Source organism: Dasypus novemcinctus, chromosome 3 (genome assembly GCF_030445035.2).
Source record: "Dasypus novemcinctus isolate mDasNov1 chromosome 3, mDasNov1.1.hap2, whole genome shotgun sequence".
NCBI lineage: Eukaryota > Metazoa > Chordata > Mammalia > Cingulata > Dasypodidae > Dasypus > Dasypus novemcinctus.
In genome coordinates, this window is record NC_080675.1 from 42,270,110 (window position 1) to 42,294,820 (window position 24,711).

Genomic DNA, 24,711 nt, shown 5'->3' on the forward strand with positions numbered 1-24,711 from the left:
CTCTGTATCCACTGACTATGTGTTCTTCTGTGTCTGCTTGTATTCTCATTAGGCAGCTCCGGGAACCGATCCTGGGACCTTCCTGAGCGGGAGAGAGGCGATTACTCTCTTGCGCCACCTCAACTCCCTGTTCTGCCGCGTCTTATTATTTTCTCTCCTCTGTGTCTCTTGTTGCGCCATCTTGCTGCGCCAGCTCTCCGGGTTGGCCGGCACTCCTGCATGGGGTGGCTTTCCCGCACTGGGCGGCATTCCCACCCAGGGTGGCACTCTTACACGGGGCGACATTCCTGCATGGGTCAGCACTTCGCGTGGACGGGTTCACTGTGTTGACCAGCTTGCCCTCACCAGGAGGCCCTGGGTATCGAACCCTGGACCTCCTATATGGTAGACAGGAGCCCAGTTGGTTGAGCCACATCGGTTTCCCAAGCAAGGGTATTTTTGAACAGCTCGTTTTTGCAGAGCAACTATACTAGATACTGATGGGAAAATTTTTTTTTAAAAAGGCTAGAACCCTTGAAGTAGTTATAATTTAACTCAGATTAATATTCATGAAATAATTTCTGTTTTTTAACTACATGTTTTCCTCTGGCTATGAGGATTATAAGTCAATGAAAGAAGGTATGGAAAATTTCTCCTTTACCTCTGTGAGGGATCCACAAGCCACACCACCATGCAGGGCTTCATCCAAAGCAGAAAGAGTAGTAGGTAGGAATGCTGGGAAGAGATCAGCAGACCTTTGTGTCTTTATGCCATAAGCCTGAACAAGAAAAAGTTAGTTCTTTTCAACTGCCATTCTATTAAAAAATATAAACATAAACTAACTCCAAATCTCTGAATTTTAGCATCTATAATCTCCAACCTATTTTTTTCACCTCTTATATTTATTCATTCAACAACTATTTACTCTGTGCCAAGGACTGTGCTACATTATAGGAATATAATATAACAAACAGAGCCCCTATCCTCACAGTACTTATTAATCAAAGAGCAACTATGAAATTAGGACTAGAAAGTGGGCATTAAAATGCAATTATTAAAAGATACGAAGAACAAAAAAAAGATATGGAGATAGGGAAAGATACCTGATCTGGACTCTGTGATCCAGGAAGGTTTTATGAAGTAATGGCTGTCACAGTTAAAATCTGACATAGCTGTTAGACAGTGCAGCAGTTTGGTATTATTTATGAAATCCAAAAACAGATCTTGGATTATGTTTGTAAACTGGTCTGTTCCTCTGGGCATATTAGATTGTATTCAATTCAGAGGTTTCACCTATACTTGATTAAATTAAGATTGGGGTTTTGATTTGGCATGTCAGTAGCCTTTGTGGGTGGACTTTCAGACAGAAAAAGATCACAGCAGAGGAGAGAATTGAGTTTTGATGCTGGAGCCCCAGGGAGAGAACTGAGCCATTTGCCTGATAGTGTATAGCTGGCCCCGTGAGACAGCAGAGCAGCTGAGCCTGGGAAGAAATGAGCCTGGGAAGAGAGATAGCCTTATGCCAGCCTATAGTTGATATTAGAAGAAGCTAGACCCATGGACCCTTAACAGGGAAGAACCCTCGCAGACATCACCCTCCATCTTGTATCAACACATGGCAACAGACTTTGGGCGAGAAAGTACCTCTTTCGGTACCTTGACTTGGACTCTCTAAGGTCTGGTAACTGTAAGCTTCTACCCCAAATAAATACCCTTTATAAAAGCCAAAAGATTCCTGATTATTTTCATCAGCACCCCTTTGGCTAATACAGACAGGCAAAGGAAATGGCAGCAAATTCCTGCCCAAAAGGATAGAATGTACAAAAAAAGTCAAGAAGCAAGAAAGAGAGGAAATGGTAACTACAAAAAAAAAAAAAAAAAGGTTCATTTAGAATGGTTGAAAGATAAAGTATGGCCAGGGTGTGTCAAGAAATAAGGCTAGAGAATTAGGCAGAGGCCAAAACATGAAAAGCCTTGTTGGAGTTTATGTTGAGAGTCACAAGGAGTGACATGATCAAATTATTATTCAAAGAGATACTCGGGTTGGTTTGTGAAGAACTGCTTAAAGGTGAATAATACTGGAAACTGAGAGACCTGTCAGGAGAAAATAGCAATCATCCAGAAGAAAAATAATCATGACCTTAACTAGTAGTGGGGATAAAAACTTAAGGTACTAGTGAATGTATCTAAAGGCAGGCACATAGTATCACCAAGTATGATGAAGATTTTCTGACATAATAAAATTTTGGAATTCTTTTCTTTTATCCTGGGTACTTTTTCACAAGTCACTATGTAAAGAATTTTGGTTATATTATTTATAGGTTTTGATCATTCTGATGTATTTAGAATTTTAAAACTTAATAGCCTAACAGCAAAAAAATTTAACGACTTCCACTCATCTTTTCTGGGATATTAAATTTTTATTTGATTTTTAAAAGATTTTTCTTTTCTAATATCCCTTTCTTCTTTTTGTAGCTTCTGAGACAATTTTCCCTTTTGTAATGGCCTTTTTTACATTTCAGTTAAATTTTGCCTTCTCCTGGGCACAGCACAAACATCCACTACCGAAGGATATGGATCAATTAAAGTCAGGCCCTCTCAGACACTGCTATGATTTGAGACATGGGTTCATTAAATTGTAAGGATGTAGGAAGACCAGTGTGTTACTATATTTGTGGAGTAAGTTGCTATAAGGTGTGTCATGGGAACACTGGCAGAGGTACAACAAATGACCACTTTATTATTTACATACCACAAAGGGTCCAAAAGAGAAGGGGATGAGATCCCATCATGGCTGGTTCCCCAAGGAGACTAACTGCTCAGGTCAGGGTCAGTAGCTTGACACGCCCTGTGTTCGTGTCATAAATGAGGGACATTTGTGCTGCCTGAGTATTGGGTTTACATACACCTGAGGGGGAGGGAGCCTGCCAATGAGCAAAAAAGCATTCATCAAGCAATTTTTGTGCCCTGGCAAATAGCTGGGACTGGCTGAGAGTTAAAGTCTCTCACCCCTTCTGCACTTTGAGGTCTCTTGTGAAATGGAGCATACCAAACACCTACATATGAACAAGCAAAAATGGAAACATACTTAAACGTCTGCTCACAAACAAGAAGGGAAAAGGAAGAGCAGGAGATGGCCACTGAGAGTGTCCATGACTTCCCCAATAGTATTTATGAGCCATATATGTGCCCACTCTTGTCTAATCTCACCAACTGAATTCTTAGATCAGTTAAATCACAGATTACCATATACTTTTTAAAGCTATATTCATACATAAAATACTTGAAAAATCTACAGTAAAAATCATGTAGTTTGCATATGATTTAGAAATATCTGAATATTGTCGACAATCTATCATCAGAAAATATAGGTGAGCATGAAACACTTTATCAAACATGTAAAAGGCAGCCTAATCTGCCAACATTAAATACTTCATTCACAAATATAATTACTAGAACACAGATCTGATGACTCCCAAAAAAGGGATAAAATGAGCAAACAGAATTAGACTTCTGAAATAATGGTATGTACATAATACAAAAGGAACTTTATATGACACAAACATGCATATTATCATAAAGAGCTCCCATACATTACCCCATTACCACCACCTTGCATTGTTGTGAAACATTTGTTACACACCATGAAAGAGCATCGTCAAAATATTACTACTAACGATAGCCTACATCTTATATTCGATATATTTCATATAAGACCTTTTGAAGATGCTATTTTTAGTTAAGGTGTGGCCTGAATTAAAATAGACCTTAATCCTATTACTTGAGGCCTTTGGAGAAGACCACAGAGAAAGAGCCATGGGCAGTAGCCCAAAGTTAGAAGTAAATAGAATCCAGAAGAGAAAGAAGATGCTGCCATGTGCATTGCCATGTAAAAGGTAACAGAAAATCCCAAAGACTGCCAGCCAGCCAGAAAATACCAACCCCCAGAAGATACAAACCCAGGAGGAAGCAAGACTTCTAGCCTCTGAAACCATAAGCCATTATGGTATTTATTTTAGCAGCTAGGAAACTAACCTTTTGAAATATCACTATCAGAAACAAGGAAAAAAGCTTCCTGTTGCTCCGTATTTAGAAATTACCTCCCCTGAACTTATAAGCTATATAAATTTTTCACAAATATTCTCATTAGAGGACTAACACAATGGTGTGAGAGTTGACAGTTTTGAGGGGGTCATCTCTATTTTTGCTTTTACTTCCTCCCCAAAAAGATTTTAAATGAGATAAAGAATCATTTAGTAAAAAAAAAAAAAAAAAATAGTAAAAATAATTTTAAAAAGTACCGTTTGCATCTGTGGAGCACAGGCCCTGCTGACCAAACACAGAAGTTCATGGACACCTCGATAACTAAGGCCAGTCACCTTCATAAGCTCCAGTGGGGAAAGACATAAAAAGTCCTAAAAAAAAGGAAAGAAAATACAAAGAGACTATTTTAAACATATATGGGTAACAAAGATATTGGTATTAAAAGGAAACTTTCAATTGATTCTGTCCACATATAGATAAAAGTGTAATTTATTGCACATCAAAGATCTTTGTGTTCCTTTTTTTTTTTTTTAAAGATTTATTTATTTATTTATTTCTCTCCCCTTCCCCCCCACCCCCCTGCCCCGGTTGTCTGTTCTCTGCATCGATTTGCTGTGTCTTCTTTGTCCACCTCTGTTGTTGTCAGGGGCATGGGAATCTGTGTTTCTTTTTGTTGCATCATCTTGTTGTGTCAGCCCTCCGTGTGGGCAGTGCCATTACTGGGTAGGCTGCACTTTCTTTCACGCTGGGCAGCTCTCCTTACAGGGCACACTCCTTGCAAGTGGGGCTCCCCTATGTGGGGGACAACCCTGCGTGGCACGGCACTCCTTGCACACATCAGCACCGCACATGGGCCAGCTCCACACAGGTCAAGGAGGACCAGGGTTTGAACTACGGACCTCCCATGTGGTAGACGGACGCCCTAACCACTGTGTCAATCCGCTTCCCTCTTTGTGTTCCTTATAGTATTTTCCCATTAAATATGCCTTAACCAAAAGATATGATGATATAGTCTTATCCTCTAATTACCTAATTTAGCTGGCATACACCAAAGAAGTCATATAACATAAAGCACTCAAATTCATTAAATGTTCACTGTTGGAAGACTGAAGAACTTCCTTCAAGTATAAAAGCTAAGTGGCAAATTTCTACTCATCATACATATTGAAATTCTATTAGCCAATGAGGTTAATGCAGAAGTAGTATCATATAGCAATAGCATCCAATCCAGGTTTATATTTGCACTACCCTTGTGCAAGAAGGCGTTTGGGTACAAATATGTGCCCACAAAGTATCATGTTGAAATGAGTTTCCATAAAAGCTAGAAGATGGCTCAGAGAAAGTATCTGATGATTGAAAGATGATAAAACTATGAAATGAAATGTTAAATTTCATACTTTTAAGAGCATTTCAGCATATGAACATGAAGATCATTAAATCCCTAAACACAGGAAACAAAAATACCTTTAACACAAAAAGTAATTCTAGAAATAATGCAGCATGCTCTGCAAATCTGTCTTATTAAGGATAAAATCTTAAAATAAAATCTTAAATCTTATTTAACCTCCAAAGAGAGATTCACTTCACCACTGTGCTTTAAAATGTATTTCCTGTCTCCATCAGAAGGAAAATGATCATTGAAAGTAACCATTTTGAGTCCTATTTCTCACATAACCACACATTTCTTATAAATCAATAAAAGTTCTCTGGAATCCCAAATGAAAGGCACAGGTGTACCTTACCTTACACCATGAGCGTCTCCTCCCAAAATACAAAAATATTGAATTCCAGTAAATCAAATCACATTAGAAAATGCAAGCTAAATAGCTTGTAACTTAAAATTGGCCTATGGAGAAGCACTGTCATTTATCTTTTTTTTTTTTTTGATAAACCAAAGTTTTCATAATTTAGGTATATTTAAGAATAACTGAGATTTTCTTAAAATTAATTTGAACATAAAATTTCTCTTTGAAAAAAGTTAAATAAATTTTACCTGACAGGTAACAATCTGATGTCTGCTCAGACGGTCACACAGTTCTTGTGATAAACCCACTCGTCTTAGTTTCTTGCTACCCATGCTTCCAAATCCAACAAAGAAAAGAATAACCTTGGGGAAAAAAATAAAAAAATAGCATACGATATATTAGATGAGTTATCCAAAACACTACAAAAATTTAAAAATTCTTCAAACTTTCCATGTGCAAAATGAAATGTAGAGTATTAAAATTATTGATACAATCAAGGAAGGCTATAGGATCTTTTTAAGTGCCTTAAACAGGAAAGACAACTGTTTGCCAAACATGACCTTTGGAATGTGCATTTCACACAATAATTCTTTGATACGGATATTAATGCAATAACACTACCTAACATTTGTATGGCATTTCAAATTTTTCAAAATATTTATAAATTTTATTTTGATGTATTTCCAAACAGTACTCCTATAAAGTCTTTACTAACAAATCATCGATCACTGTAACAATAGATAAAATACACTGAGTGCCTACTTTATACAAGACACTTGCATATAGCTTTACATTAATTATCTCATTTAATCTACTCAACAACTTTAAGGAAGGTTGATTATTGGCCCCATTATTATATATAAGAATACTAAATCCTGGAAAGGTTAGCTAGTCCATTGTCACCAGAAAAAGCAAATGGTACATCCAGAATTCAATCCCAAGTAGTCTGACTCTAAGGCCTACCCTTTTAACCATAAGTCCATGATCATGTTTAACCTCTCCTTTTTCTGAGTCAGAACAAACTTCCTGAATCCAATGAATTAGCTCAAGTGTTATTTAAAAACTGCAAGATATGAAATTGTTCTTAATTATACTAGCTGCTCTCATTCCCACATACAATTAAATTTCACTATTGTTGTTGAACCTTGAAAGGGTAAATTTAGGCTCATGAGATATTTGCCTTTTGTGGAAAAATAGTAGAGCTAGAATGGAATCACTGTGTTCCTTTCAATAACGTATGCAAAGGAGAGCCTGTGTATCTCACTGAGATGGCAAAATATCCTCCAGGCAAAGTAGAAACAGGAACTCTTTGTGTTCCCAGGGATAAAACAATATAATTATCAAAGAAAGGTAACGTTTTGGACAAAATTATATATTGAGAATTTAGACATTTATTTCCAATACCATGGCCCAAGTTCCTATTTAACATCTAAGTTCTGTGGGTAGGATTAAGACTCTTCCTCTCCCTCTCTCTGTCTCTTTCTCTGCCTCTCTCTCTCACACACACACACACACCATTCACAAAAAATAAAAATCAACCCCCCTCCTTATTTCTCTCAATGGGAATCTTTTAGTATTGATTTCCGTTTCCCTAACAGAGTTTGCTAAGTGGCATAAACTGTATCATTCATTGCAGAGCAGGGAGTTCTGGGCAATGACACCATTTAAACTGATGATTGAATCAAAAGAGACAACTGTAAACTCCAAACTACCAAGACTTTAAAAATAACCAATTCTGTTATCGCTGCCTAAATAGGGCCACTCCCACCACTTGCCTAGACCATTGTATACTGCCTCTGGTCACCCCCCACCATTCCAAAAGGGGAAAAAATCCATTCTTTCATTTTTCCCTAATTTTTTCATTTCACAAACACTTAAGCATCTACTCTGTGCCCCACACGTAGGTCTAGGATACCAAATTACTAAGCATATTCCCTCTCCTTTTGGAACTTACAGTCAAGAAACTACATCACTACTACCAAGCATTAAGTATTTTAATTGGTATTTTAATGTGTTATGGGGGCAGACAGGAAGAAGCACCAAACTTGACTGCAAAAGTCAGGTCAGGGTCAACATCCTGCCAGAGCTAGCTTCCTAAAACGTGGCTCCCATTTCCTCACGTCCATCCTTTAAAACCTCCAATGCCATCCCCCCCCCCCCCCCCCCGCCCCGAAAGCCACAAGATAAATTCCACTTTCTATGATTGCATAAAGTTCCTTCATAAATTGGTCCCTCACTTCCTCCTTATTCATACATCAGATTGCAAGATTCAGATCCTGACACTTCTGGCAGTTAACCTCACCGCTCCGGGTCTTCATTTCCTCATCTGTATAAAGAAAATAATGCTAGTATCTACTTCATAGGACTTTGGTGAGGATTAAAGAACTTGAGGGGTGCCTGTCAAAACAGTTCTCAAGGTAAGCAATCATTATCTTTATCAATTCATTCAGCACACATCGATTTTGCTGCCTCTCCAACTACCCTGGCATATTGTTAGTTTATGCATGCCCCGTAGTACCTCTGTAACTTTCTTTCTGGCCTCCCAAGTCAGTCTCTTTCTCTCCTATATTCTCATCGCAATTTGTACATATCTCTTATATAATCTTACCAACAGATTATTATGACTTGCATTTGATTCTTCCACTACGGACTGTAAATCCCTGCTATGTAAGTGTGAATGTGTATTGGGGAGAGGGCTGATATTCAACCCTGGAGATGGAACCCTCTCCAACCCTACCAAGAAAAGGAAAAAAAAAAATTTCTCAATACTTTAGATGTTCCATGAAAACTGCTAAGTAGCAATAATAGCTAATATTTATATTTATTACGTGCCAGACATTGTTCCAAGTGTTTCGGAAGTTTTACCCTATTTTACTGATAAGGATAATGAGGCACTGAGTTAAGAAACTTGTGCAACATCAAACAGCGAGCAAATGCTAGAGCCCGCATTGGAATCCAGGCATCTGTCTCCAGATTCTATGCTCTTAAATTTTTTTAAATCTTTTTTTTATTGTCTTTTTTTTTTTTTTAAGATACATACATCACACAAAATGCTACATTAAAAAACATAAGAGGTTCCCATATACCCCAATCCCCACCCCCCTACGCTCTTAACTTATTCAACGCCACCTGAAGGGACTCAGTTCCTAATTTTCCCCTAATGGCAGGCTAGCCTGCCTACACCCTAAACTGCGTGCACTCCCCGGAATCTCCTAAAAAGGGCTTTCTACAGCATCCAAAGTCGAGGAGCAGCTTCCAAGCACCCCCCACAAAAGGCCCGACACCCCCAGATCAGCGGCGATGTGCTCAGTGAAGTTTCCTACCGGCCTAAGGGGATGTGCCCTGCACCCCAGAGAGACGGCCAGCTCCCCCGTTATCAATACCCAAGGGCTAAGGGATGAGAAGGAAATAATGATCGCACCCCAATTCCCCCAAACTGGCCCCCGCCACTTAAACATTTCAGTACCGGGTCTGAGGCAGCCAACTTTCAAAGTTTCCCCCACCCCTCACACAGTTCCCCTTGAAAAGCGCCTCAAAGCAACAACCGAAGTGATGATTGGGCCATCATTCTGTCGATGTTAGCCAATCAGAAGCAGGTTGACTCCGAAGCTAGCTGGGAATTGTAGTTTATATTCTATATCAGTCTGAGGAATACAACCGAGCCAATGTTTCATTATCAAAACCCAAAAGTGTGAAGAAAGGAAAAATATTGCTTGGAACTTTATATTTTTTTCTCTTTTATCATTATATTTTTTAATTGCTTAACGGACCAGAGAGGCATGCTAGTTTTTTTGGGGAAATGAGAATTCACCTATCGTAGAATTTTTGGAAGTAGAGCTTTTTGTTTTTGTTTTGTTTAGTTTTCAGAATTGTGAAATCGTTTGGAAGACGCTGTATTAAATTGCTCAAACCGAAACATGCAAATTGGAGAAATGTTTGAGTCTGTAGTGGAATAAGAACATGAAGAAAAAGAAAAGGGTTGCTTGAAAACAGCTGTGATGAGGAAATCTAATAAACCTGCACTTCAAGACCCACTTTCAGATTTTTATCTTTGCGAAAAGCCTTTGCCCAGTCTTTGCTCTCATTTCCCTTATGCATACCCCTATCTTAAATAAATTAGCCACCCGCATCCTTACTACTGGCCTGCACACCTCACGGGACTGTAGGACACTTGAGGACAGGAACTGCATCTCATTCAGCGCTGTAAGCCCAACTTCTAGGATACAGCCTAGCACAGCGTTCAGTTAACAGCTGTCGGGTGAACAAGCAAATGTATGGAGTGAAGCTGAAGAAAATGAGAATTTACTGCGTAGGGCTTCGGGATGAGAATCCAGGTCTCTTTGCTCTGAGTCTCCCCAGCGCCTGGCGAAACATTGTCACGTGGTTAGCACTCATTAAACGTTGACTTAAAATGCTAGGGAGATAAAGGGCGGAAGAAAAAAATCAAAGGACCAAGCTATTCTCGCTACTTAATCAGCCAAAAGAAGACCTGAATGATTTGAGGGGAGGACCTGTAGTAATTGACAGGGTTAGTGCCAAGTCGAGTGCCTGATTTACCCATTCCAAGATTCCTACCTTTCCCTAGCCCTGAATCGGAGCGTCTAGTGCGCCAAACAAATATGGCGCTTCATTTGCATCTTCCTTCCAGTGAGCCAATAGGAGTAGCAGCTCGCACTTCTCCCTCTTCCCCATCCCCCACCTAAGGGTGGGTTCTGTCACCTGATTCGACTCAAACATGGCTGCGCTGGGATTCCTATTGCTTTGGGCGCCGGGAGCAGGTGAGTGTTAGGCACCCGGGAAAAGGCGGAGGCTGTCTTCACTACCCCTGGAAGAGTCGCTGCACCTCAAACCCCACCGTTGTCCAGTTCTAACACAGATTAGTCTCTTTTTTCAATCCTTTGCTTTAACAGAGGGCTCATACTAGGGGGCTTCTTTCTGAATTTCTGATCCGTGAGAAGGCGACTACCTGGGGATTTGGAGCGGACTGGGCAGAAAGTTCTGGAGGGAAATTGGAAATAGAGTTATGGGTCTGCGCTCATGCTAACCCGCCAAATAATATGAATTAAATATAAGGTGCGCCTGGAGAGATGGGACACACCCCTGGAGAAAGGGAGCAGTTCTCAAAATGAGATAGTAAACTGTGTAATTAAACGTAAAACAATAATTAGGAAAGTAAGTCCCACCTTTCCAAGTCAGGCCAGCAGTTTCTGGTTTGGGTAAATATAATTCCCTGAGTTTCTTCTCACTCTGATGTGTGTTTTTCTAGGAGGTATTCCACGAATGAGAAAATTGAGAATGTGTTTGGCGTAACTCCTCTCTCTCTCTCTTTCCCTGCACTCTGTGCTGGGAAAATGCCTCATCCATTTGGAAAAGAGGAAGCTGCTTCACAGAAGCAACTTTTTGGATTTTTCTGTGAATGCTTGAGGAGGGGAGAATGGGAGCTGGCACAGGCGTGTGTACCTCAGCTACAGGAGGGACAAGGAGACATCCCAAAGAGAGTGGAAGACATCCTTCAGGCGCTGGTGGAGTGTCCAAATCTGCTGAGGTAAGCAATCTCTCTTCCTGTCAGGCAGTCACAGGGATGAAGATGCATTGTTCAATATTTGGGCACTGGTCAATGTGCCCCACTCAACCACCCTCTGAAAAATTCGCAGAGAATGTATTTCACACTCTGTGAACATTTACCTCTCTATATAAGTACAATTAGTTAACACTGGTTTTATATTATCATCTAGAAATGGATTTAAGCCTGGCCTTCAAAGCATGTCCCAAACCACCATTTCTTGTTTATCATCTTTAAAGTAGATGACTGGAACCTGCCCTGAAATGCATTTTCTTTGCCTCCAAAAAAGCAAACCCTTCTCCCATCTTGCTTATGAAACTGAAGATATTGTTGTAGGACTGGAATTGTGTTCACTAAACTTTTTGTTATTAAATAATTATAGACTCATAGGAAGTTGCGAAAATAGTAAAGTCCCCTGTACCCTTCCCCATCCACCCATACCTTCCCCCAATAGTGATAACTTATATAGCTGTAGTAAAATATCAAAACCAGAAAATTCACATTTGTACATTACTGTTAACAAGACTGCAGACCTTATTCAGTCTTCACTATTTTTAAAATCTGTATTCATTTGCTTCTGAGTAATTCTATATAATTTTATCCATGTATAATTGCATGTAACTATCACCACACTCAAGATACAGAACTGTTTCTTCTCCACAAAAGAACTCCCATACTCCCTTGTACCTTAATCTGCTCTCCAGCCTATATTTTTAATGAAGTTCTTCCTAGCAGTGCTATTAACAGCTAGTGGTATAGGAGTCAAATGTACAGTTCAATTTCTCCCTTACTTTGTTATGTTTTACTGTTTATATGCTGTGTATGCATATATAGAGTAGGGAGACTTAGTGATTCTTCCCCTTTATTTTTTCTCTTAAATTTGGGTTCTAGCCAGTTCTATCTAATCAGATCACTAACTTATGAATTCCTTTAACTCTGCTTTAAGTATACAGTTCAAAATAAATTTTTAGCATGTTCCTTTTTTCTTTATGACTATTTGATTCAGTTTCTATGTTCAAGAAAGACAGCTTTAGCTATTTTGGTTTTCTATGTATTATTATTTTGTTTAAAAATAGTAAAAACTAGATAAGAAAGAAGTGGGATTGACTTTTTCCCTTTTTTTTTTAGTGAAAGCTGCTACCTCTATTCCGCTTCTAAATATTTTATTCAACTGTTATATACATTTAAAAATTTCGCATTTGGACAATATCTATTGCCTATTCAGGTTAAAAGTAGACTAAGCAATGAAATCTAAATCTTGGCTCACAAAACAGAAAAGGTCAATAGAAACTTTCTTTTTAGGGGTAACATTCTTTCTTTTCACATTTTTCAGATGTGGGCAGGATATCAACCCTCAAAGATTAGCCTGGATCTGGCTTCTAGTACTAGAGAAGTGGTTGGCCCAAGGAAAGGTAAGTAGGTTAACATCTCAAATTTTCTAGTGAGGTTGGGATTGAGAAGAACTTGGAAGTAGTTATGGAATTTCCCTTTTGTAACTTCCTTTCTTGTAAGTTTTGTCATATTTTCAGTATTGACAGTGAAAATGGCTTGATTTTTATTGTTGTCTCCTTACCCAAATTATTTCATTAGTTCACTAACATACATTTTCATAAAATACCATTTGAGGTGATACCATTTTTGTTGAACATCTCAGTGAATCTTGTGCCTAAAGAGAACTTTGCAGAGCTCAGTGAAAATGAGAAGAAAGTGAATAAAGTATGAACCCATAACTTTTGGACCTGTTCACCACTCTGAGAATGGGCAAATCCAAAATTTGATTTTTCTTTAAAATATCTCATTTTAAGTATCCCAGTGAGGGGAATGAATATGGCTCAAGTGGTTGAGCATCCGCTTCCCACATGGGAGGTCCCTGGTTCAATCCCCAGTGCCTTCTAAAAATAAAAGAAAACAGCAGGCAAACAAATGAAAAAACCAACTCAGGGTAGCCGATGTGGCTCAGTGGTTGAGTGCCACCTTCCTGCATACAAGGTCCTGGGTTCAATCCCCTGTCCTGGTCTCTCAAAGAAAATTAAAAGGGAAGCAGATGTGGCTCAAGCAATTGGGCTCCCATCTGCTGTATGGGAGGCCCAGGGTTTGATTCCCAGGGCCTTCTGGTAAAGGCAAGCTGTCCTACATGATAAGCTGGCCCACGCAGAAAGCTGGCCCATGCAGGAGTACTGTCCCATGCAAGAGTGCTGTCCCATGCAGAGAGCTGGTGCAGTAAGATGATGCAAGAAAAAGAGACATAGAGGAGAGACAATAAGATGCAGCAGACCAGAGAGCTAAGGTGGCGCAAGAGATGTAACACCTCTCTCCCACTCCAGAATGTCCCAGGATCAGTTCCTGGTACCACCTAAAGAGAAGACATGAAGACATAGAAGAACACACAGTGAATGGACACAGAGAGAAGACAGCAAATGCGAAAAAAAAACATGAGATGGGGGGGCGGGGGGACTAAATAAATAAAATAAAATCTTTTTAAAAAGAAAAACAAAAAAATAAAGATAAAAAATAAAAATATAAAAACCTGTCCCAGTGAAATTTTATATTTAAATTTAAACCTCATTAATGAGTAATTTAATAATTTAAATGAGGGAAGCAGATGTGACTCAAACAATTGGGCTCCCAACTACCATATAGGAGGTCCAGGGTTTGATAGCCAGGACCTCCTGGTGAAGGCAAGCTGGCCTGTGTGGCAAGCTGGCACGCACAGAGTGCTGCCCTGCACAGGAGTGCTGGCTTACATGGAGAGCTGATGCAGCAAGATGACGCAACGAAAAGAGACGTAGAGGAGAAACAATAAGAGACACAGCAGACCAGGGAGCCGAGGTGGCACAAGAGAACGATCACCTCTCTCCCACTCTGGAAGGTTCCAGGATCTATTCCCGGAGCTGCCTAATGAAAATACAAGCACATACAGAAGAACACACTGCGAATGGATACAGAGAGCCAACAATGGAGGGAGAGGGGAGCAATAAATAAATCTTTTTAAAAAAATAATTCAAATGAGTTAAATTGAAAGTTACCAAATATTAAAAATCTAGTAAGCAAATTCATAGTGAAAAAAACATGTGAGGAAGTGCTTTTTTCTTTTTATGAAAAACTGCCATTAAAAGCCCTTTGAGGGAAGTGGATATGCTCAAGTGATAGAGCTTTTGCCTACCATATGGGAGGACCTGGGTTCAATCCCTGGAGCCTCCTGATGAAAAAGAAGAAGAGAGAGCATGCCTGCGTGGCAAGCCAGTGCCTACACAAGTGCCCGTGTGGTGAGCCAGTGCCCCGCCCAAGTCACGCGGCCAGATGATGACTCATCAAAAGAGAGACAAGGGGAGAATCAAGGTGAAGCACAGCAAAAACCTGAAACTAAGGTGGCACAATTGACAGGGAACCTCTTTCCCTATCAGAGGTCTCCAAGAGCGAATCCCGGTCAATCCTAGAGGAGAGAATATGAGAAGAGAAGACAACACAGATAGCAAAAACAGCAGGGCAGGAGGAGGGGAAGGGGGAGACTAAATCAATCAATAAATCTTTTTTTATTTTTTTTAAAGCCCTTTGAGAAGTACATGTTGTCAGATAAAGGAATTTAACTAAGGCAATTTTTTACTGAGCTTCAGGCTTTAAGATTGAAATGAGAAACCTGTGACTTGGAAGAAAATTGATTGGCCCAAAGTCACAGCATGTTAACAGGCAGAACTGGAGTTAAACTCAAGATCTTCTGACTTCCAGTCCTTTCCTTTTTCCACCTCAACATTATTTTGGACTTACAAAGTAAGAAAACCACAGATTCCATTTTTAAAACGTTTATAGTTCAGCCTTATTTTCTTCCTTACTCCCCAAAGTTATCAAAATTAATTTTGTCATTAGTTGTAACTTTGCCTGACACTTATCCTTCTTTACATGGCTGTCGAAAAAGTAACAGAAATAACGTACTGACTTAAAAGTATCTCTTATCCAGATTTTGTCAATTGTCTGACAGAGGAAATGGCGAAAACTTACAGGAGAGTGAAGAAAGAGAAACGAGACCGAAAATTAACCAACCCCAGGATAATTGAGTTGGCTACAAGTTTGAGATTTGGAAGAGAAAACTTGCACTAAAATGTTCAGTAGTATCTTCAGAGAAAAAAAAGAAAAAGAAAAAAAAAAATCTTGCTACTGAGTAAGGTTCTTTCCAGTACAAACACAGAAATTTGTCAACCCAAATGAACTTTCCCCCCAGAGAATGCTATTATTAACTTACTTTATGGCTGATTGGTTGCTTCCTTTCAGAACATTTGCTCAACCAGATCAGGTGGTAGATTTAATGTCCCTGGCTCTTTATTGTAGCAGACTAAGAGTTGTTCTTCTTTGCCCTGGCATTGAATATCATTTGGTCCTTCAAGCTCCAGTGACCCAGTTACTTAAAGAGTTGTGAGAAAGCTTTAGCCCTGTTTCAGTCAGGGTTCCCTAGTGCTTGCTTGACCAAACAACTGCATACAATTACCTGGCCAAGTTGACACATTAACCTAACCATCACAAGCTCCTTGGAAAATTTTAAAACTTTATGCAAGAATCAGATGCATTATTTGAGTAGTTCTGCAAAAACAGTCATGCTCTTGGTGCCTTCATCTTCCAGGGATTTGTCCACGGTCTATCCCTCCTCATATCTCCCCTTCTTCCAAAAGCTTCATTTCTAATCGTTAGTTGAAACAGTGACTGCATTTTCCCTTTGGTCTTCTGTCTTTTATGTTTTAGTGATTTATCTCTACATATATATGCATGTATGCAACAATTTAACTGCAGAGATGTTCACTGCTATGCATAATAGGAAAAAAACTGGAAACAAATCCCATGTCCACAACGTAGGACTGCTTAGTAAATGGAAAATTTGTGCTTATATAAAATAACATGGCACTATTAAAAATGAGGTTGTAGAGAAATTTTCAGTGACAAGAAAGTATGCTCATACTCTACTATGTGAAGAAACAAAAAAGTACATTGGTTTACTTGCTTAGATACATGTGTAGAAAGTGGTCTGAATGTCTTTAGACCATAGTATTAATAGTAGTTCTCTTTCAGTGAGAAGAGTTAGTATATATTTTGCTTAAATTTTGTTTCTTTATTTGGCTATAGTAAAAATATCTGTGCTTAGAAACATTAGAGCAAATTCTTGCCTATTTGGGAAATGTTAATCATTTATGGCCCTGCATATGCTTTGTGGTAGATTGCATTAAGAACATGTCTCAAAAGAACCGTTCTTAATCTTCGTTCCTGTGGGCTTGAATTTATTTGTAAATAGAACCTTGTAAAGAAGTTATTGTTAATAAAGGTGTGGCCAACTGAATCAGGGTAGATCTGAATCTGTATCACTGGAAACCTTATAAAAGAAGGCTGCAAAAGAGTAAGAAGCAAGAAACTGGGAGTCAACAGAAACCAAGAGAGTAGACATGAGAGTTTGTCATTTGATGGGAGGCGGACATGCAAGCCAAGGAATCCCAAGGATTGTGGCAAGCCAGTACCAGAACATCACAGACTTTGGGGAGAAGCATGGCCTTGCTGATGTCTCGATTTTGGATTTCTAGCCTTCTAAACCATAAGCCAAAAAGCCAACCCACTGGTGGTATTTATCATAGCAGATTGGCAAACTCAGACAGTTTGGGTAACAGAAAGTGGGAGACTGCTATTACAAATACCTAAAGATTTGGAAGCAGTTTTGGAATTAGGTAATGTGTAGAGACTAGAAGAATTTTGAGGCATTTGGTAAAATAAGCCTAGATTGCTTCGAACAGCTTTAGTAAAGATGTGGATATTAAAGGTGTTTCTGGTAAGGGCTCAGAAATTAGTGAAAGCTATAGAAAAAGTTTCTCTTGTCTTTAGAATACATAATTCATCATGAGCAGAATGTTGGTAGAAATATGGATGTTAAAGGTGCTTCTGGTGAGCCTTGGAAAGAAATTATGGATGTGTTATTGGAAACTGGAGGACCCGTGATCCTTATTATAAAGTGGCAGAGAATGTGACAAAAGAAGTGAATGTGTATATTTAACAGAGGAGATTTCCAAGCTACGTGTAGAAGGTGCACCCTGGTTTCTCCTTGTTCCATATAGTAAAATGCAAAAGGAAATGGATAAACTGGGGACTGACCTCTTAAGCCCCAACAAACAAACCAAATTGATGATTGGGAAAATTCTCAACCTATCCTGATAGCATGCTCTGTGACTAGGGCCAGAAGCAGCTCTATGAGGGTCCGCCCTGAGTTCCTGGGAGAAGAACCTCCAAAGAAGGTGGCTCTACGCAAGAATTTAGCTGAACCACCCTTTGCTAAGGAGATTAAGCATATGATTTGTGGACTGAGTCAGTCATCTCAAGAAGTCAGGGTTTGACAGGTATGTGTCTAGGAAGGATCTGTAGAAAATCCTTTTGTATGATGGTTTGAACCCCCTTGAACTACATGCAAAACTGACAGAAAAAATCATATGAAATGAGCAAACCTTGGAGGTTGAGGCTGATCAGTGTAGGCTTTAAATGTTAGTATTTAATGGGAAGCAGACTTGGCTCAATGGGTAGAGCATCTGCCTACCACATGGGAGGTCCAGGGTTCAAACCTAGGGCCTCCTGACCCGTGTGTTGAGCTGGCCCATGCTCAGTGCTGATGCATGCAAAGAGTGCCATGCCATGGAGAGGTGTCCCCCGCGTAGGGGAGCCCCACATGCAAGGAGTGCACCCCATAAGGAAAGCCACAGCATGCGAAAGAAAGCCGAGCCTGCCTACGAGTGGCACCGCACACACGGAGAGCTGATGCAGCAAGATGACGCAATAAAAAGAGACAGATTCCCAGTGTCACTGACAAGAATACAAGCGAACACAGAAGAACACACAGAGAGCAGACAACTGGGGGGCGGGGGTGGGGGGGTGAGGGGGAGGGAAGAGAAATAAATCTTTATTAGTGTTTAAGAGAGATCTGGGCCCAAGTTCAGCTGTTTTGTTTATTTAAAAAATCAGTATCTGAAAATAAGAATCATTTATTTTAGAGAAATAGGATAAATAATATTATCCAGAGAGAAATATATACTTATAATCTGTTAATTAAAGCATGTTCCTAATCTCTATGCTTTCTTCTTATGATTTTTGTAGAAGTTGTTCCTCACTGTTTTCCGGAGAAAGCTTGAGTTTCTTTTATTGACAGAAGATCTACAAAGTGACCTACAAGGTGGCATTCCAGGAGATATACTCAAGGTACCAGGGGTCCCTGAAACCGTCAGCCCAGGGTTACAGCAGAAACAAGTCCTCAAGATGTCAGCTGCATTTTGTTCTCAGGCAAAACCAGTTAGACCATATAGAGGCAAGATACGGGCAAATTTAAAGTTTAGGCTAAATTTCTCTGATTTTAGAATTGTAGATTGTCCAAAAGTACTAAGTATAGTTGTAAATTAAAGATTTTTTTTTCATTTCATATGGAAGGAATATATAACTTGGATTTAAACTAGGTGTTTGAATTTTTACTAGATATTGGAGAATGGGAAGGGAGAAACGAACTAGTATTTAATACCTCTTCCATAACAGGTGCACTGAATGTGTTAGTTAATCCTCACAACACTATTCTAGGGCAGATTCAAAAAATAAGTCTTTCCTGCATCCATACAGCATATATCACTTAATACCTAAGTGCCTAAGCTATGCTTTGAGGCTCAATACTTATTTTCTTCATGACCAATTGATTAATGACATTTATAGTAGGATTTAAGTTAGGGACTACCACTCATATTAGGTCAAAGAGACATGGTCCTGATCCATTTCTGCAGCAGTTCATAAAGAGGCATTCCTAAGCATCATCTGCAGGCATGGTGTTAGAGTGTGAAAAATCACATACCTTCCCCACTCCCCTTTTCTCCTTCTACCTACCCTGCAAACAAAGTATAAGCCTTAGAGGTTCTTGCCTTTAAGGAACTTAGAGTCTAGCTGGGGAAGCAAGACTAATATATGCACGAGACGAATGCCTACTAAACTATATGGCACTGATTATAAGTACATTGAAAACCCAGTGAAGAGGGAGAATTGTGTGGGTTGGGGGTGTTGGGGAAGGTTTTGTGGAAGGGTTGGGAATGAGCTGTACCTTAAAGCATGGCTACCCTCTCATTTAGATCAGAAGTTGAAAGCTGATACACACATTCTAAAGAAATTTTAAATTCAAACACCTTTAGCTGAGCATGTCTTATGCCCATTTGTAACCTGCCTGGTCTCTGAATTTGCAGTCCTTGATTTAGATCAACAGTGCGTATTTTGCAGGCAATGGACTGAGACTAGCTTGAGAAGGGAGGCCTAGGGCATTTGAGTTTGTCTCTCTCTGCCTCAGGCTACTCATTTGTAAACTGGGAGTAATAGTAGTGTCTTAAGGTTGTTATAAGGATGAATTTAATTTATCTATGTAAAGGACCTAAAACAGTGCGTGGCACATATTAACTACTCTAAAAGTGTTTGCTGTTGCTACTGTTATATATGTAGGCTGGAAAAAAAGGGAAACTTCAAGGTGTATGAGTGATAACACTCTAGAAAGGCTCACCACCCACCCCTCTCTTCATCCTCCATTTAGGAGCTGTATGAAGTCATGGCACAAGATACAGTAGGCCCTGTGCCTGATGGAAATAGGAGGCAGGAGAGCTGGGTACTTCAACTCAGCTCAGATGCTGTCTCTGTGCTCTGGGATCTGCTGAGACAGGCTCCCCAGCCGGCACAGGCCCTGCTGGAGCTTCTGCTTAGGGAGGATGATGGCCGCAGCCCACGTGATTGGCCTCTGCAGAAGGCACTGGTGGACCTCATTCGAAAGTCCTTGCGGGCTTTACAGGGCCCTGATGCTGGGCCTCCTGGCATAGCAGATGCCATCTATGGAGCCCTGCGGACTCTGCATTGCCCTGCAGAGTCGCTGGGGGTTGAGTTGCGCCTCCTATGTGAAGAGCTGCTGGAGGCCTGCAGGACTGAGGGGAGCCCCCTGCAGGAGGAGCGGCTGCTGGGCTGCCTGCTGCACAAGGCCAGGCGGGGCTTCGTATCCCTGTATGGCCATACCTACGCAGAGAAGGCCACAGAAAAGGCTCCGAGGACCATGGCCTCAGGAAAAGGTGCGTTCCCTTTCCTGCTTCTCCTTGTGCTTAGGATCTGGCATTGGGTTATTCCAACATGCTCAACTTTTCTGAAGTTCCCCTGGGCCAGTATCCTCCATTTGCCCAGGAAATCTAATAGAAGAGGCTGAGTAAAAATGGGTAAAATATTATTTTTCAAAGCATAGATTTTATAGTCTAAGACAGTAGGGATGGGAAAGAAATTAATAAGATCACAGCAATAGAAGGAAAGAGTTTTTAAGCTAGAAGTATGAAAAATCTGGTTTCAGTTTTTAAAAGAGCAAACTCTCACATCATTTGTTTTTTGTTGTTTGTTTGTTTGTTTTGAGATACCAGGGTGAGGACTGAACCCAGGACCTTGTGTGTGGGAAGCTGGGGCTCAACCACTGAGGCACATCAGCTCCCTTGAGTTGGTTTTTTTTTTTTTTCCATTTATTTGCTTGTTGTTTTTTTTGTTGTTGTTGTTATTTTTATTTTTTTAGGAAGCTCTGGGCACAGAACCCAGGACCTCCCATGTGGGAAGCAGGTGCTCAACTTCTTGAGCCACATCCGCTCCCCTCAGTTGGTTTTTTTTTTTTTTTTTCCCCAAAGATTTATTTATTTATTTAATTTCCCCCCCTCCCCTGGTTGTCTGTTCTTGGTGTCTATTTGCTGCGTCTTGTTTCTTTGTCCGCTTCTGTTGTCGTCAGCGGCACGGGAAGTGTGGGCGGCGCCATTCCTGGGCAGGCTGCACTTTCTTTTCACGCTGGGCGCTTTTCCTCACGGGCGCACTCCTTGCGCGTGGGGCTCCCCCACGCGGGGGACACCCTTGCATGGCAAGGCACTCCTTGCGCGCATCAGCACTGCGCATGGCCAGCTCCACACGGGTCAAGGAGGCCCGGGGTTCGAACCGCGGACCTCCCATATGGTAGACGGACGCCCTAACCACTGGGCCAAAGTCCGTTTCCCTCAGTTGGTTTTTAAATGGGCCCTAACTTCAGAAAGAAGAGCTCTTAGTTTCCCAGTAAACCCATCTGGTTTGATTTATAGTCCTGCCCGATCACCTGGATCCTGAGCAAGTGATGCTAGCCCTGTTCTCCAATCCTGAGCCAGCCCAAGCTTGGAAAGTAGCCTATTTCTACTGCCTGAACAACAACAAGCATTTCCTAGAGCAGATCCTGGTAAGTCAAGCTTAGTTATTCTCCATCACAGAATCCAGGGATTCTCTCCAGGCTATTTCCTTCCTCAATTCTGTCCCACTCATTTATCCAATCCAAAGCAGTATAGTTAATGTTGCATCACTTGGTTCTGTCTATCTCACATTTCCAGGTAAAAGAAGACTCAGAACCAGATCATTCATAATTAGAATTGTAGTTGTATATAAGTCATTTGGCAGAAACAAATGTTGGATACATGTGAACTTTATGGAGGTATGAGAAAGAGAAGACAGTAGTAGTAATATATTGCCTAGCTGACAGGAATTTAATTAATATAGACTTTTTCTTCTGGATTGGAACTGAGCTTCAGTTTAATCCAACAAATATGTACTAATCACATCCTATGTGCCAAGTACAACACTAGGGGCTAGGATTACAACAGAAGTTAGTCCTTGCCTTCAAGGAGCTTACAGTCAAATGTTTTCACAAATATTTATTTTACTCAACTGGCTACTTCTGTGATTTTCAGAGATTTCCTGCATACTAAAAAAGCTTTTTACTTCATTGAGCAGCAAGGTGGAACTCATACTTTCTAGTCCACATAGCTACCTATAGCAACCTCCTTTGGCTTACAGATGACAGCACTAGCACTGTTGAAAGAGGAAGACTTCCCAAGTCTTGGCAGCCTGCTAGATAGAGAATTCAGGCCTCTCCGTCGACTGCTTGTGCTGCTGGGCTGGACACACTGCCAGAGCCTAGAGTCAGCCAAGAAGCTGCTCCAAACACTCCACAGGACCCAGGTAACTCGCACTTGGCAACTCAGGCTCCTCCCAAAGTAAGTGCTGTGGGGCTTTGGACCAAAGCCCTTAGGCAGAAGGTTAGGGTCTTGCCATTAGTCACAGTCTCTGACCCCATGTGCCCAAGTCAGCATCACTTTCTTCTTTCATTTCAACACAGGATCAAGGCTGTGATAAGCTCCTCAGGGATGCCTGTGATGGGTTGTGGGCCCACCTGGAGGTTCTGGAGTGGTGTGTACAGCAGAGCAGGTAAGGCCCTGTGCAGCTGCCTCCTTCCAGCCAGTGGGCGTGAGTGAGCCTGTCCTCCTGGGTGTGGCCTTTCAAGATATCTTCCACATAAATCTTTTGGGTTGACATTATTGACTAGCAGCTAATAATTGTTCCAGCCACTAAACCAGGAAAGAAACGTAAGTAATGATTTATCTTCATTGTAGCCATCAGATTATAACTAGAGGAACATCCTCAACAATAACAATAATTGAAAGAGAACAATAGCTGAAGTACTTATTATATAGCAGGCATTATTTTAAACTCTTTTTACGTGAGTGACCTCACTTAAGCCTCACAATCATCCTGTGAGGTAGATACCAATATTATTCTCTTTAGAAGTGGGACAGCTGAAGTCCAGAGATGTTAAATAAGTTACCCAAAGTTACACAGTAAATGGGTCCACATTCTTAATGATATATTGTCCTGGATCACACTTTCATTCAACAAATGCTTATTGACTGTGCACCAGGCTCAGCATTTTTCTGATAACTTTAGCCTTAAGTGTTCCTAAATCTAGTTTCCCATCTTGCTCTTCATCTACCTAACCAGCACTTCTAAGGTAGAATGGGCAGAGGGGGAAGCAGTGAAGGCCCCTTATGCAAAGTAAAATCAGAGAAACATCTTTCCATTCTAAGCTAAGAAGATTATAAAAATTAGGAAGCTTAAAGCACAGGCCTTTTCTAGACCCTCCTGACCAGAAAGGTCCTTTCTAAGTCCTTTCTGGACAAGGAGAGCTGACTTGATGGGTGTGCTTCTATTAGGGTAAATAAGTGTTATACTCTATCTCAGACCAAATAAAATTTAGTGTTTGGGGAAGTATAACTGTAGTGTTATGGGCCAGAAAGAAAGAACAAGAGGACGTGGGCACTGATCTTTTTTTTTAGAGCAATAATATAAACTGCCTCCCCCTCCATTCTTCCAACTTTACCTTTCAGCAACCCCATAGCAAAGAGAGATCTCTTGTATCATTTACATGGTGGAGACAGCCACTCAGTGCTCTACTCTCTCCATCATCTCACAAACCTCCCAGCCCTTAGGGAGGAAGAAGTTCTCAAGCTTTTACAGAAGGTGCCATCCAAGGAGTCCCAGCAAGAGCATGGTGAGTTGGTAATGGAGTGGCTTGGGTAATTTCCCACTGCTAAAACAAATACCATGGAATAGGTTGGCTTAAACAATTGGAATTTATTGGCTCACAGTTTTGAGGCTAGGAGAAGTCCAAAATTGAGGCATCAGCAAGTATCAAAGACTGTAGTGTTCTGGGACCAGCTGCTGGCAATCTTTGGTCTTTGGCTTTTCTGTCACATGGCAGCCTTTTCTGGCTTCACTCTCCATTGGGCTTTCACTCTGCATGCAGAGGACTCCAGTAATCTGCGTTAAAGCCCAATCCGATTCAGTGGGGCCATACCTTAACTGAAGTAACATCTTGAATAGCTCTTATTTACAGTAGGTGTACACCTACTGAAAGGCAGACCAAGACCAAGAACATGTTCAAATTGGCGTACACATACAGTCCACCACAGGCAGTATTCCCTTTTAGGACAACCTTGCAGATGTTTGTTCCAGCTTAAGATTTCTTCATGTGTGATTTCTGGGATCTATAAAGATGGGCTGTCCAGCAGGTGTCCTGTAAATTAGCATTGTTTGCTCCAGTCAAACTATGGGATGTAGGGGCTTTCTTCATTTATTGTAGGAAATCCCGTGAGCATATTTCCACATCTCTTGTCTGCATGGAACCTTTTCAGGATCCACTAACATATCCTCATTCTAGTCAAACAGAATTAGGACCTGTCCCTGCACTCACAGCAGTGTCGTTGTCAGCATTTCTGGAAATTCTTGGTGAGGCCCTCCATACTTTCTTCTTGTGGCACATTTTGTGCCTTCCATCTCTTCCACCCATTGAACAGATAAAACAAGTTTAGAAGAATGACTTGCCTAAAACAGTAGCAAAGCTTTGTTTTAACCTTAGATCTTTGCTTAAAATTCAAGACCCCATTAACAAACTCTATTTTTGTTCTCAAAAATCATATCATAGTATAGTCACAACCTGCTACAAAGGCCGGAGACCCCTGCCTTTGAGAAACAAACTTT

The 24,711-nt window shown here is 40.6% G+C and overlaps 2 protein-coding genes across 7 annotated transcripts in view; one reads left to right on the forward strand and one right to left on the reverse strand.

Annotated features, from left to right (window-relative positions):
• The window catches only part of RAD51B (RAD51 paralog B), a 744,701-nt gene extending 735,399 nt beyond the window's left edge, over nt 1–9,302 (reverse strand). For all 4 annotated transcript variants that reach the window (XR_011648315.1, XM_004477314.4, XM_071213852.1 and 1 more), the window contains exons 1-4: nt 9,235–9,302; nt 6,017–6,130; nt 4,281–4,394; nt 641–757 (exon numbers count right to left, since the gene is read on the reverse strand). Coding sequence is in view for 3 of the 4 variants with exons in the window: in XM_004477314.4 (XP_004477371.1) it covers nt 641–757; nt 4,281–4,394; nt 6,017–6,100 (315 nt within the window). In the remaining variant the exon portion in view is untranslated. The remainder of the gene's footprint in view (nt 1–640; nt 758–4,280; nt 4,395–6,016; nt 6,131–9,234) is intronic.
• Nucleotides 9,303–10,476: 1,174 nt separating this feature from the next.
• ZFYVE26 (zinc finger FYVE-type containing 26) overlaps nt 10,477–24,711 on the forward strand; it is a 70,700-nt gene continuing 56,465 nt past the window's right edge. For all 3 annotated transcript variants that reach the window (XR_011648317.1, XR_011648318.1, XM_058293227.2), the window contains exons 1-9: nt 10,477–10,546; nt 11,035–11,313; nt 12,665–12,743; nt 18,442–18,543; nt 19,898–20,420; nt 21,450–21,580; nt 22,192–22,356; nt 22,514–22,602; nt 23,559–23,722. Coding sequence is in view for 1 of the 3 variants with exons in the window: in XM_058293227.2 (XP_058149210.1) it covers nt 11,120–11,313; nt 12,665–12,743; nt 18,442–18,543; nt 19,898–20,420; nt 21,450–21,580; nt 22,192–22,356; nt 22,514–22,602; nt 23,559–23,722 (1,447 nt within the window). In the remaining 2 variants the exon portion in view is untranslated. The remainder of the gene's footprint in view (nt 10,547–11,034; nt 11,314–12,664; nt 12,744–18,441; nt 18,544–19,897; nt 20,421–21,449; nt 21,581–22,191; nt 22,357–22,513; nt 22,603–23,558; nt 23,723–24,711) is intronic.